This window comes from Oculina patagonica, chromosome 2, assembly GCF_052425735.1.
Source record: "Oculina patagonica isolate OP01 chromosome 2, crgOcupat, whole genome shotgun sequence".
NCBI classification, from domain to species: domain Eukaryota; kingdom Metazoa; phylum Cnidaria; class Anthozoa; order Scleractinia; family Oculinidae; genus Oculina; species Oculina patagonica.
The window spans coordinates 35,113,433-35,127,336 of record NC_135759.1 but is presented as its reverse complement, the minus strand read 5'-3'; the positions used below and the strand labels follow the sequence as shown (position 1 = coordinate 35,127,336).

The 13,904-nt window shown below is 39.3% G+C and overlaps 1 protein-coding gene across 1 annotated transcript; it reads right to left on the bottom strand.

The window, feature by feature from the left end:
• Window positions 1–4,466: 4,466 nt before the first annotated feature.
• On the bottom strand, window positions 4,467–12,485 carry LOC144644450 (T-complex protein 11-like protein 1). Its single transcript, XM_078503943.1, has 8 exons — window positions 12,164–12,485; window positions 10,498–10,618; window positions 9,249–9,469; window positions 8,316–8,452; window positions 7,450–7,655; window positions 6,312–6,493; window positions 5,636–5,802; window positions 4,467–5,349 (listed from the first exon to the last, which is right to left on the bottom strand). The coding sequence occupies exons 1-8, from the start codon at window positions 12,310–12,312 to the stop codon at window positions 5,120–5,122; spliced, it is 1,413 nt and encodes a 470-aa protein (XP_078360069.1). The 5' UTR covers window positions 12,313–12,485; the 3' UTR covers window positions 4,467–5,119.
• Window positions 12,486–13,904: the final 1,419 nt, after the last annotated feature.

Below are 13,904 nucleotides of genomic sequence, written 5' to 3'. Positions count from 1 at the left end.
TCGTTTTTGCAAACAACTTATTTTGTCTTTCCAGGCTCTGCAAACAATTTTTTTTTCAATATTTTTCACCCCCCCCCCCTCCAAAAAATAATGGTCCGTCCCTTACAAGCCTACGATAGCTGCTACACTACCACTGCCTACTAGAAGTATGCTCTAAAAGTTTCCATACAAACCTTAACAATTCATATCAGGAACTGTTCACAAAATAATCGAAAAATTAACCTTGAGTGCCTGTGGTTATGTGAGTCACCAAATATAGCCACCTTCAGTGAACGCCGCAGCGTTTAATTAAATAAATACGGTATAGCAGGCATGGTGGCCTACTGGTTAGTTTGTTGTTCTTCAGTTGCTTGTTCGGTGGAAAGACAATCGACACATACAGGTGTAATCGGTTGCGGATATTCTTGCAGTACTCGCCCAGTAATTGAAAATGGAATTTTCACAAATTTTCAGAAGTCATGGCCTTTATCACAAGAAGCCCTGTGTGTGACACAGTCTCCTTTTGACAGACAAGAGGTGTATGCCTTTCCCGGCACATTATTGCTATCTTTAATCAGTTGAGGTGATCTTCTTATCTTATCCCAGTCGGTGGAGAGAAGGGGGAGAAGAAGACCAGTCCGCGGATTTTGCCGCACAAAAAGGGTGCCAGCAAATGTGGAACACAATATTAATACGATGTCAAATGATTGAATTTGCGAAGTTGTTCACGGGAAATTTGAGCAGTGTTAACGTATAGTTACTACCATAGCCGTAGTTTTGTTTTCAAATTGTTAGGTTTAAGGAGTTCGTTTTTTCACAGCTAAACACGGGTTAAACTAGTCCAGTCCCTGAACTCTCTCCTCCGCGCGCGTTTTATAGGGGCTGAACCCAGGCGCGCGAAGAGAGAGTCCAGGATAACTTGCATGCGCATGCGCCAGTTTTTCCTCCAAAATTGGGGGGAAAACCATATTTAGCAGCCCTTTTGAAAACGCGCGCGCACAGATGACGAGTTCAACTACGCGACCGTGTACTAAAGCAGGATCACCGGAATAACTTTAAAAAGCTTAGCTTTGCAGTCAGTGTCTGCTAAAAGCTAACGGCCAACAAAAATCGCTATCCGTCAACTATTCCTAGTAGTTTGTAGCTGTTTATTGAATTGGTTTTGGATGCAATTGATGTAAACGTTTCACCCAGAAACTGAACCTTTTGAGATCATTGTATTTTTTGCCAATTCCTGCGAGAGTAGACTTTTATTTTAAAGTAATTTTACCGTCTGTAATGTACGGTATGATAGTCTGGGGGTCGTGTGGCTCAACACTTTTTGGTGACTTAGAAAAAATCCATGTGCGTGCCGCCAAGATAATTTTCGGCTAAGACTGGTTCACCCCTTCAGAAGACGTATTGCGTCAAGCAAAGTGGATACCATTGAGGCAAATGTACATCCGCAGGGTACTTTGTTTTGTCTTCAAATGTGTATCTGGAGGTGCTCCGGTCCAATTACAACACTTGTGGACGGAGCAGAAGACTAATTACAATCTTAGAAGGAAAAATTGCTTGTCAGTACCAAGACCAAAGACTGACTTTCTCAAAAAGTCGATTACTTATGAAGGGGCCACATTATGGAATTCTTTGAATAACGAGGCCCGCCTAAGAGAATCGTTGGCAAGTTTCAAGGGTGCTTTGAAAGTATTAGGGATTTAGAGGCTGTGTATTTTCGTTTGTTTGGAATGCTTAGTTTGTAGTCTTTATTTGTTATTTAAGGGTTTAGTTAGCTTCAATAGTAATTTGTAAACACGACCACATCAGCTATGCTGCAAAACATTTATCGTGTATAAATAAAAGCTTTTATTATTATTATACACCGATTTCACAAATGGCGGACGCGCGGAAAAAAACTGGTACGAGACATGAAAACGAGGCGTTTTAGGATAAACAACTTTCGTGTTACAAGGGGAATAGAGTGAAAATTACGCGAGTTCTGAAGCTTTTGTTTGTTAAACGGGGAAATAGACCGTTTTCCTTCCAAATTTTCGAGATTAAGGTATTCTTAACGAGTTTACAGTCTAGTAATTATTCTTGTTTCCGTGTTGCAAACAGAAAGGGACCGTAGATTTGCAGGGAAACAGAGTTAAAGTGTTTGTTTTCAAAAGGAGCTTCGACAACTGTTGCATTTTGGCCGGTAAAATTTTACACGGACCGATATCGAAACTAATTTTCAGACGCTGTCAAGGTATGTTCTTTTCCAGACGCTGTCAAGGTACGTTCTTTTCACTTTTGTGAAAGCAAACGAAAAATGCTAACTCTGTCTCCTTGCGGATCTTTAGTAGAGCAAAAAGACCGGCTTTGAAATAACAGCTGCGTTATGGAGACTTGACAAGTCAAACTTCAACTTCAGACACCTTGTCCGTTCACATATCCTTTAAGCAATTTTTATTTACTATTATTCCTTCGCTTTTTAATTCTTTTTATACTTCACAAAATACCTTTGTTGTGCTAAGGCAAATCGTTGATATGTCGACAAATTAATTAAAAAGACGGAGACTACCGGTATTGAATTCCAATGCTATGATAAGTTTCTTCTTTGTAATAAACCATTATATTTGAGAATACTTGATAAATAAATAAAAATCGCCTCCAATAATCTCAGCTTTATATAAATTAATGCGGAAGGCGTAAAAGCTTGTGAAATGAAGCGAAAGCGTGAATATTTGTTCTATCAGTTGGACCTTCGTCGTAGTTGCCTAGCACGTGATAAATTTCTTCCCGAGATTAAATGTCTTAAATTTCATGTCGTTCGACGCTGCAGAAGGAATTCCAGTAGATTTCACTAAATTTACAGAATTAATAGCCTTATTTTCCTTCATTACTTGGGGAACATTGTGATGATCTTGTTCACTGAAGATTGTGTTGAACATTTACTGTCCGCTTCACTTAATGTAAATCCTTTGCGTGGAGCCAACTGATGTTTTATTTTTAATCGAATTAGCCGTAGCCGCTTCAATTTTTTTTTCTTAAATGCAAAAATCTACTCCTACTTAGTCCAAAAAAACCTACTATTAAAGTCGACTGAGAATAACACGTTTTTATTGATGCGTTTCAGGTATGTATAGTGATCACGTATGGTTATTTCACCAGAAAAAAATAAAGAAACCGGCCCGAAAAATCATTGTTACGCATTTTTTTCACAACGTACAAGTATGCTTACAAAGGCAATACATTTTGGCGTGTTTATTTTCGATATTCTTCAATGACTCACCAAAATCCTTAAGAAAATGTGTACACTCGTCTGGATACCGGAGCTTTCTTGAGGAGTCCGAGGTTTAAAATGTTTGGCGACCCGCCGTATTTCAAGCCATGTGCAGCCCAGGGTTTTGCTTAGAACCCGAAACAAAATGACAAATATTAGACCGCGAACTTATTTCGAACTCGGTTATCTCGAAATCAACCTTGAAAGCGATCTAATACCCCCATTTAACGGCGGAGAGCTTCAAAACTCCTGTAATTTTTCCTTTTCGCCTTGTAACACGAAAGTTGTTTATCCTAAAACGCCTCGTTTTCATGCTTCAGTACCAGTTCTTTTCCGCGCGTCCGCCATTTGTGAAATCGGTTTATTATTATTACAGTTTTTTTCTTGCATTTATTCGCGCGCTCGGTCGCGTAGTTGAATTCGTCATTTGAACGAGCCACTTTTAGCCTAGCGCGCGCGTACCAAGCAAGTGACGCCACACTCCTCGCTTCTGATTGGTTCGTTCTGAGCATGCGCATGCAAGTTATCCTGGACTCTCTCTTCGCGCGCCTGGGTTTAACCCCCATAAAGGGCGCGTGGAAGAGAGAGTTCAGGGACTGGACTAGGGTTAAACGCGTGAAAATATCTCGTTCGCGTTTCAAGGACGCTCTATTATCTCATATATCTATGTTCAACGATGTTTTGTAAATTTTTGGGTGATTTTGGGGGATGTTGGGAGAAGGTAGTTTTTTCGCAAAGGATTAGTAACATTTAGAGAAATTAGAAATAATGGAGATTTATTGTTAAAATTTTTTAGTTAAAAATTGGTAGACGGACACCAGACAGTCCCCTGAAAACCTAGAGTGCTCTTGCGTGGGGGTCAACTGTCTGGTGGTGTTTCAAAAAAATTCTTTCTTCAATCCATTCTTTAAACCTCTTAAATTTCATTCAAATTCAGGTATATTGCCCCCTTAAATAGGCTCTTATTAGTCCTGTAATAGTTTTAGCTTTCAATCAGCGCTTAATTAATTATTAACCAATAGATAGTAAAGTGTCCCCTATTAGTAGAGGGAGTTTTTTTTTTTACCCTCGGCTAAGGTTCTTTTCGATTTATATTAGAGACGGATGGTCCGTCTGGACGAACTTACATTTTAATTAGGCGAGGTTTTTTTCAGTTCGTCTGCCAAGACGAACTTGCCAGATAGGGGGGGGAAGGGGGGAGGGCAGGACGTTTCGTACTTATAAGGAAATGGATGTTACCTCTAAACTAGCTAATAATATTTTAATTTTAAAACAATGAACATATTTGTTGTATTATACCTTAGACCTTATATAACAAAACCTTCTTTTAAAAATCAGTATATCGCATTTTATATTATACTCACGTCATTCCTCGTTGCTAACACGTTTGTGTTTATAAGGAACAAAATAAATAACATATAATATATAACAATAAACAAAATACCTTAGTTTCATAAAATCTCAAACTTGCAATAATATTACGCTACGAAAGGCCAGTACACGTACCGGCAACTTCAGACTCATAAACAAAATAAATTAACTATAAAAAATTCTTAGAGAAAACATGTACACTGTACCTTCAAAATTACATCAACTCTGAATCATATATAATTGTCAATCATCGCCCAATCACTTTTCGACAACTACATTTTATTTTTTTCACACAGGAACCCGATAACTAGCTGCCAGAAATGTATTCAACCACCCAGCAGCTGAAAAAAAAAGAACTTAGCTACTTTAATAATTATTTCTTAACACAGAAGACTATGAAAGAAAACTAGATTTCTAGTTACGCTGAAGTGGCAACTGAACCACACAGGGGAATAATAAAAACTTTGGCGAACCCGACTACAAATATACATCGTCACATTTTTCTGGATATCACAAGCAATGTCAAGAGCTTTTTATCTCAACTAATATGTCTTCATAAAAGGGTGCAAACACCGCCATGTTGTGGCTGATCACACGAGAAAACCTGCCGGTAATCTCGGAAAGTTCTGTGTTCACACAAGCCAGTCCTTGTGGGATGTTGGGTTGTGTGGATTGTCCTGCTTGTCTGCTGCTTCCCTTTTGAAGCAGTCGTTGTTTTATGCTGTTTAACATGAAGTCATACGTGCGGGTGGCTGTTGGAAAAAAAAAAACAATTATGTTCACAAACAGACAAACGAATAAATAAATAAGTAAATAAATAAATAAAGAAGGAAAAAAAGGAAATAAACGTTCGTAAACGTCTTAGGTCGATTCGCCTACGTCTAAAGTCGTTTCGCCAACGGGCTGTAGTCACCCTTTGCTCACGCTTAAAGAACGAGAAATTTTCTAGGTAGTACTTTAAAGGGCGACTTTATCAAGCAACCTCACTGACCAAGGAAGAATGATTGTAGGCTCCAATAAAAACGAAATCGTACTCACTTATTAAATTCAACACGGTGTTATCTGGAGACGCTATTCCTTCAGTTTGGCCTTTTAGCATATCCTGTTGTTGTGAAGTCAGTTTACTCAATCCCCTGGCTTCTAAGAGTTTTTCAGTTTCTCGCACAATCTGTTCATAAACTCCAGGGAGCGCAGAAGGGAAGCCACTGCAAAAAAAGACATCGTTTAATAAGGGACGGACCATAATTTTCTTGGAGGGGGGGGGGGGAGGGGGGGGCATGTAAAAGGCAAGAAAATGCATGTGGGCTGAGACATGCATCTCCTAGCCCTTATGTGCTGCTTCGATGCACACTCTAATATTACTCAAGTGCCTGCTGTGAATGCGACAATTCTTGTTCTCCCAAACTTTAACTTGTTCTTTACTAGAAAGAAACATGGAAATTTCTTCAGTCTATTTCTTAATAGCCTTGCACTACCACCCACAGGGAAAAAGGAAAGTTGGACGACCAAGGAATAATTGGAAGCGATCCATGCTGCAGGAGTTGGAAGGAGTAGGCTACTCCTGGGAAAGAGCTAAAGCATTAGTAAAGAACCATGTGCGCTAGAAGAAACTGGTGGACGCCCTTTGCTCCCAAGGGGGTGACAAGGAACAATGATGATGATTTCTTAATTGCCCAGAGTTTATCTCCCTTAAGACTGCATAATTGCCACTTACCCCTCAGGTACACCATCCAAAAGAATGTACAACACCTCCTTAAGGTTAGCTAGATATTCCGCATCTGAAGCCAGCTGCTGACCTACAGTGTTCAGGGTCACCAGGAGAACCGAAGCAATAAGAGTTGTGCGACGAACACTCCACCTCATCTCAGCCAATCGATGTTCATCCATGATCAATGTCTGCAAATACAATATTTAAGGTTTACTTGAAGATGTGGCTCTCCCGCTCTCAATGACTCCTAGAGCTATGTCGGCTGGAGACTTGTACTACTGGTAGGGCCACCCATGCCAAACAGGTTGAAGGGTAGAGACCAGACAAAGAGGGACCCCCTGGTCCTCCAGGTTTGGGATTGGGCTAAACAACCCTACCCCTTATTGGGATTGGGCTTAACAACCCTACCCCTTAAAAAAACAATTTGTTACAGAAGCCAGAAACGTAGACAATGATACAACACTAGCTGAGGGTGTCACTGCTGGGGCTGTAATGAAGCTCTTGGGTCAAAGCCATGGTTGCTCCCAAGCGACAGACGATCATCGGTTGCTGGAATGTGAGGGTGGACGTGCTGGAAAGTAGCCAAAGCGGTGACACGGAACAGGGAGTGTCGTCAGAAAGCTTGACAGCCTTATGCGCCTACTGGCACGATGAGTCGTGACATGGATGAAGATCTGCGAATTCTCACAATCATGGAACATCTAAGAACTATTTTAAGGTGAACTCTAAAGTACAGTTTGTAAATTTTGAAAGAATTTTATGGAGCGCTTTAGAAGGAAAATTGAAATGGTGATGAGATCTGGAGAATTAAATTGGTAGTACTGATTTGTTTATAATCACCAATCAGGCTAAACTGGATGATGTGAGGCCTAAGGACCCTCACTTGCACAGCATTCTAAAGTTTCTTTGAAATTTCAAGTCAGTGAATAAGTTTTGCATACATATCTACTCAAGTCACAAGTGAAAGTATAAATAAAACAAAAACACCAAACACTAAATAATAATGGCTAATGGATTTCAGGAAAACAGAAACACAGCCATGTTTCGAAGACTCTTACACCTCACTCTGGTGTTGGGGCTCTCACAGGTTTACATGGCATGAATTGGTGCATGTACAAAATGTATAAATTTATATTTACTGTACCTCTGGATAAGGCCAGCCTGGCTCTCCAAAGATTATTCCCAAATATCCATGCACTAAAACATCTGTCAGACTAGCATCTTGCAGCTTCTGTTTAAAATCTGTTGTGTCTAACGCCTCTGAAGAAACTTGTGCCGCGGACCTTGACACTATTCCTGTTGCTACTTCTGCTCCTTGTTTCAGCCACACTTTAGTTGACATGAGACCAGCTGAAGGGGTGAAGAAGTTGTTAAGATGCCAAATTTTAATAATTATTGTAGCATAAAAGAATGAGATTTTATTAATAACAAACACAAGTTCGAGAATTTCAGCCTAGCACCCAGGTGTTCCCTTCTCGCTTTAAAGTTTTTTTTAAGTCCTTTCTTGCCCTGTGATCTTGAATGACAGAGGACCCTCTAGCTACGTGGCCTCATGGTTGTCATTCTCACTGCTTTTCATTGCTGTCTTCATTGCTTTAGAATGATGTCAAGATGTAACTTTTTAGTGTTATACACATAAGCCAGTAAATTGCATCAGGAGGTTTAATGACTTTGTAGACTAGCTCTGTAAATTGGCGGGTGATGTTTACATGATGCTGGCATAACTTTCGTTCTGGTGCAAGTTGAAAAAGTCATACCATGTTTACATAATGGTATTAAGCTGTTTTTATTGGGGTGTGAGTTTTATACTGCCGTAAAAAAAATGAAACAAACAGCCAACAGCTGACTCATTCCGTGTTAATATGACACTGGAATGAATTTTTGTACCAGAATCTCACTCTGGTGGAGGAACTGGGGTGAACTCGCTACCAGTATGACATTTTGTAGTGGTATCATGTTAACGAATACAGAGAGATTCTCGAAAAAAGAAACAAAATTTTAAGAAAGTACCTGGATTAGTTTGAAGATAATCTTTAAACTTGTTTCTTTCAAACTCAACTGATTGCTGTACAAGATGAGGCTTGATGGTCTGGAGCTGAAAGTTTGCCATGTCCACCTTCATTGCATCCATTAAACTAAACACTTCCCTGATGGAAAGAAAATCATGATATTTGTTACATACAGATTATTGTTAGTATTTTATATGCTTGTTTATTTTCAGTGCTACTTTCCTTGAAGTCTGGGCATTACAAGATTCAAACCAATATTAACACACTGAAACAAATAAATACCACAAACTAACCAAGTTTTGATCACCTGATGAGTTCATTAAGTCTCGCAGATCCTTAGCAAAGCTGTGTCTACAAAACTTTTACTTTTGTTTAAAAGTAACACTAACAGTTTTTCTCTGAAGTTGAGGTGCTAACCCCACCGGGGGGGGACTCCCATATGAGAGTGACGGGGATGCTCGTCCTCTCGCTTAGGGGTATAAATTTCGGACTTTGGGTCTCGCTTAGGGTGTTCTGGGAAAAATGCAAGAAAATGACAATATTTTTAGCCGTCAGGGTCTCGTTTAGGGTTGCACACAAAGAAATATACAAATATAAGTTCTTTTTCTCAGAATTTTGGTATCTTTTAGGGGTCTAAAATAGCTTGAGCCACGCCCAGATTGGTCTCTTTAAGGAATTATCTCAAAATTTCCGACAAGCATCCCTGTCCCTTTAATATGGGAGTCCCCCCGGGGCTAACCCATTGCATATTAACTTGCTACCCCCACAAAAGTACCCCCAACAGCATGCACACATATTTTTAGAGGATAGCCAGTATGGGGGAAGGTTAAAATGAGAAACTCTAGAAATCAGTTTTGAGCCCACTAAATGATAACTTAAGCATTAGTCTGCCAGCACCGCATTTCTCTGACGGCATCTTCTGTATTTAGCTTACTTGAAAAGATCGACAATGTCGTGATTTTCAAGGATTTTCTTGGCTTGCTCGTCTCTCGCTGGAGCACACATCTTACTAAGGATACCAACAACAGATGCTGCAAGCTTTGATATATCCAGAATACCATGATTAGCCTGCTGCGTGATCAAATCCAGGTCGAGAACTTCATTGATGTGTGCTTTCAGAGTGTTGTGATATGGGAGGAGTAATGAGAGCATGTTCTGTGGAAATAAGACAATAAATAAAGTTAGCAAATGTAGTAAAATTTGGGAAAACCCAAAAAGGCTTCTGACTACAAAACCCAGAGAGCCCAGCACTCCAGTTTAGCTCTGCAAGAAAAATCTGTCAATGAGCATATCAACTGTTGTTGGTGAAATTCTCTCTGACACTTTTATTTTGGTTGTACAATAGAAAAGCACACACACAGAACTTTTATCGGATCAGTTCGGAGCACTGGCCAATTTCATTGGGTTGTATTTTTTACACTTCAAATTAAAGTGCCTACATCTATCCAAGAGTATAAGTGGGCACCATGGACCTGTAAGGCAGTGTTCCAGATAGGAGGCCCTGCCAGGGTAAATTCCGACAAGCGACATGGCCCAAAAAGTAGCGACAGCATACCAATAAAATCGCGACAAACGACAACCCTTATGGAAAAACTAAAATTCCGACAAGGACAAGCAATTCTCCTTCAATTTAATTACCGACAGCGACATGAAGAGCGAAAAAACAGCAACACGGCACATTTTTAAATTTAGACAGGCGACACAGAAACCCCCCCTGGCAGGGCGCCTCAGATAGGAGAGGTTTGTATCTGTTGACCCATTGAAATTCATTTGTGACACCTATTGCCTTTCAAACATATAGATCTGGAACAAAGTGCCTGGTTAAAGGGGGGGGAACACATTTTAAAGGGATGGGGATGCTTGTTTGAAAACTTGAATTTCATCCCTAAAGGAGACCAACTTGGGCATGGGTAACAGGCATGGTTTTCGACCCCTAAAAAATACCATTTTCCATGCCTGATCAGTCTCGACCACCAACACAGTACAGTATATATGAAAGTGACACCCCTAAGTGAGACGCATGCATCCTTGGCCCTTTCATATTCAGCCCCCCTCCTGGGAACCAGTGCTACCATGATAACCTGCAATTGATCTGACTATTATCCCATCCTGAGGGAGGAGCAGTACTCCTAATCACTTCACAAGCTTTATGCATTATTAACTTCTAATCATCTGTGATGTACCTCTTTAACTTCTTGAATTAAAGACAGTGCTTGGTTAAAGACTGGCGGCTCTTGCTTGAGTTCTTCACGAAGTTTATCCCAAAATGCCTTGTGAACAACATCCCTGACTTGTTTTTCCAGGCTGAAAAATAAAAAAAAAATGTTTAACAAATATATTGGGTATCAAATATATTGGGAATCCCGATACCTCAAACCCTGCATAACTCAAACCATCAATAGTTTGAGCCCCCTGAAAACCTGAACTTTTTTCGACTCCCCTTAAAGATACAAGTTATTAAGTTATTGGGTTGCAACTGTAATGGTGATAGAGCTGAATGTTTGGAATATATTTTGATGTATTGAATCAGAATAGTGACTCAAACAAATAGATATTAAGAATACTATCTTAGATTCTAACCCTAGATAAAGTTTAATGGAAAGTTCTCCCCTAGAGGTTCTGATCCACACAATGCCGCTCATATACGTCCGGGATCCCCAGCTTTTTTTGCTTAAGCCAGCTGGGGTTTTTGGGTATAATATCTTTTCTAATGTCATATCAGAATCTGAAGTCCAAGTAGTACAGTGTAGATTTCGTCTTTCGTTATCTTAATATCAGACATTGCTTTTCTAAACCCCAGAAAGATCTTGACTAATGGTCCATTTCTTAGTCAGTTGGGTATATAATTAAAAGGGAATCAACTTGTCAAAAAGAGTCTCCTTAGGCACAATTCTGGCATTCATGAATTCCTCAAAGAAGTATCGGTAACTATGAACATTTGAATATTTAAAAAAAACTTCCTCAAAAATTTCCAGCTCACAAACATTTTGAAATTTGCTAAAACATATTTTGGTCCTTGGTGAAATTTAACTGAAATACTCAAATTTATTTTTTAATAAAACATCATGTATTACTTAAGTGAAACATGCTAACTGAAATGAGTAAAATTTGCACGTGATAACAAAATAATTATGCAGGAATAACAAGAAGGAAAGTATAGAAATATATATGTTATTCATTCTGCTGAGTAATACAGTGTAATGACAAATGTTTCTTGCTGTAACTCTCCATATTTCTGACGATGATGTTACTTTGTTTCACCTGATCATGATGGTCATCAAATGTGTCATGTACTGTGTTTAGAATATGTAATTATCTCATTTGTTTTGTTTTGTTTTCTCTTTTTTATAACTGGCCAAAACATGTCTTCTGAAATACAACTACCTACTGTTTAATTGTTTGCGTTGAAAAGACTAATGCTTGTCAAACATTACGGTATAGTACGTAATTTTAGCTCGCTAAATTTTGGTAGAATAAGATTTGTGTCAAGGTCTTTTCCTACCCTCTAAAAATTGGCGATGTTGTATGACCGAATACGAATCTATGCAGTAGAGGTTTTCGCAAACACATAAACATTTTATAAAAAACAGAAATGATTTCGGTCTGGGGTCACCATATCAATAATCTGCTAAAGCTATAACTTTTTGCACTGTCACGCAGTTCGAAGTTTTCTAAAAAAAATTCCAACCCACAATTTGGAAGCCGGCGACCATCAATGCACAAGATCAAGACATTTTAGTCACTTCACAAATATCCAGGAGAGATAGATAAAGAAAAAACAAATAAAATTATACGTTCAAGTACACATGCTACTGTTACAAAAATGTATAAAAAAATTAAAGGTCTTACGAGTTTGGGGGAAGTTCTGATTGAATTTTGAACGAATCGTCCATCAAAAGTTCATGTGCCAGAGCCATGTGTGACACAATATTTGCAGTCTTCTGTTGGGCGTTTTCAGGGCCTTCAGAGGGTTTTTCGTTGTCTTGAAGTCCATCCATGTCTTTAAAGTACCGAGAGCTAGCCTGTTCACCAAAATTTTCCAACAAAAACTTACGAGTTTCAGAGAATACACTTCCCACTCCGCTGAATTTCGACAATGGAAGTCAAAACAATAAACAAAGATTACGCGCATGCGCTTCATCATCTTCGTTCCCATTCTCCCCATTCTCCCGAATGGAACGATCGAAACATGTCTAGATCTTGCAAACTAAAAGTTGTTGTACATTTTTTAAAAACTAAAACTGATGTAATGTTTCTGAAATGATTCATATATGAACTGCGGATGTAAATGAAAGTGACAAATGATCGTCGCTTCAACGGGATTCGAACCCGTGACCTCCGCGATACCGGTGCGATGCTCTACCAACTGTTCGCAGGCTCAATCAGTCAGTCAGAAACTGACCCCCCCCCCATCCCCGCTCCTCAATTTCAAGATCAAGATTGTAGTTTGCGCTGCTCAGGCGCGGCCGGATATTTTTAGACTTATTAAATAATGCCGCACGATTGCAAAATAACAGTGATGAAACCGCGAAATAGAACACAGTCATCAAAACCCCATCACGTCCTTGACTGACCTTTGTGTCTGAGTGTTCTAAGCGCAGATTACGGGTGCAATTAACCTGCGATCAGGCGTTTTTTCCCTTGCAAAGATGAGAGAGGGAAACTCGTTAAGAACGCCCTCCTTCCCCGGAGCGGTAAGTAGGGAGGGAGGGCATGATCTCAGGTTAAGGGGTGCAATGGACCATCATACTGAATACATGGTTCAGTTTGTCAGGTGCCAGTGAGCTCATCTGTCACAAAACAAAGTGCAAAACAACCAACATGGGATACATACGTCCCATAATGATGTTCACTAACGACAGCTGACGTCTTGTAAAGTCTTTGAAAAACATTTCCCAATCCCAATAACATCGCGAGAAATGGAAAACCAACCTTTCTTCTTTCAAACACAAGAAAACCCTTAAAAACATTAAAAGAGCTTTATTAAAATTAATTCGATCTTCGGGAACGCGGAAATATAAAATACAATAAACGGCATGCAATGCATGCAGAAGCGATGACGTTTCACAAAGAGTCTAACATAATTGAGAGCGTGATAAAGACTGTTATCCAATTGCAGTGTAATTTTTAATAAACCTAAGAAGAAATATTGGCGATTGTCTCAATAGCATAGTAAGGATATGATGGAATTCAAATAAATACAGAATTAATGGTAGTTATAAATTCACAGGCCAAGGATGCAAAGTTAATAATACATTTCTTCGTAGATTTGCTCAATTGAACAACAGTAGATTGCGTTATATTGTAGTGTGTGACTTCCTATAAACGACATACGATATGCGGGAGCTAGCTTTTAAGCTGTCAGAAAGGTCAAATGGTCTCTTGCCCACCGCGGCCCTTATTATTATAAGAGTTAGAAATTTCTGTCTACTAATTCTAATAGATCCCATCATATGTAATTAGTCTCTTTCGTTTATACATTGTAGTGTCCCATTCTAACTGCACGGGAGTATTTTGCTTTTGTGTTCTACGCGGCGATTTCTTGTTATCAAGTTAAGTTGATTTCTGAAACAGACAAAAAGATCGGGTC

Bases quoted from the DNA above. Each gene is read 5' to 3' on its own strand.
- LOC144644450 (XM_078503943.1), bottom strand. From the start codon at position 12,312: ATGGATGGACTTCAAGACAACGAAAAACCCTCTGAAGGCCCTGAAAAC. The intron at 8,453-9,248 runs GTAAGCTAAATA...TCTTTCCATCAG, and splicing joins GACATTGTCGATCTTTTCAA to GGAAGTGTTTAGTTTAATGG. The intron at 6,494-7,449 runs GTACAGTAAATA...TTGTATTTGCAG, and splicing joins CAGGCTGGCCTTATCCAGAG to ACATTGATCATGGATGAACA.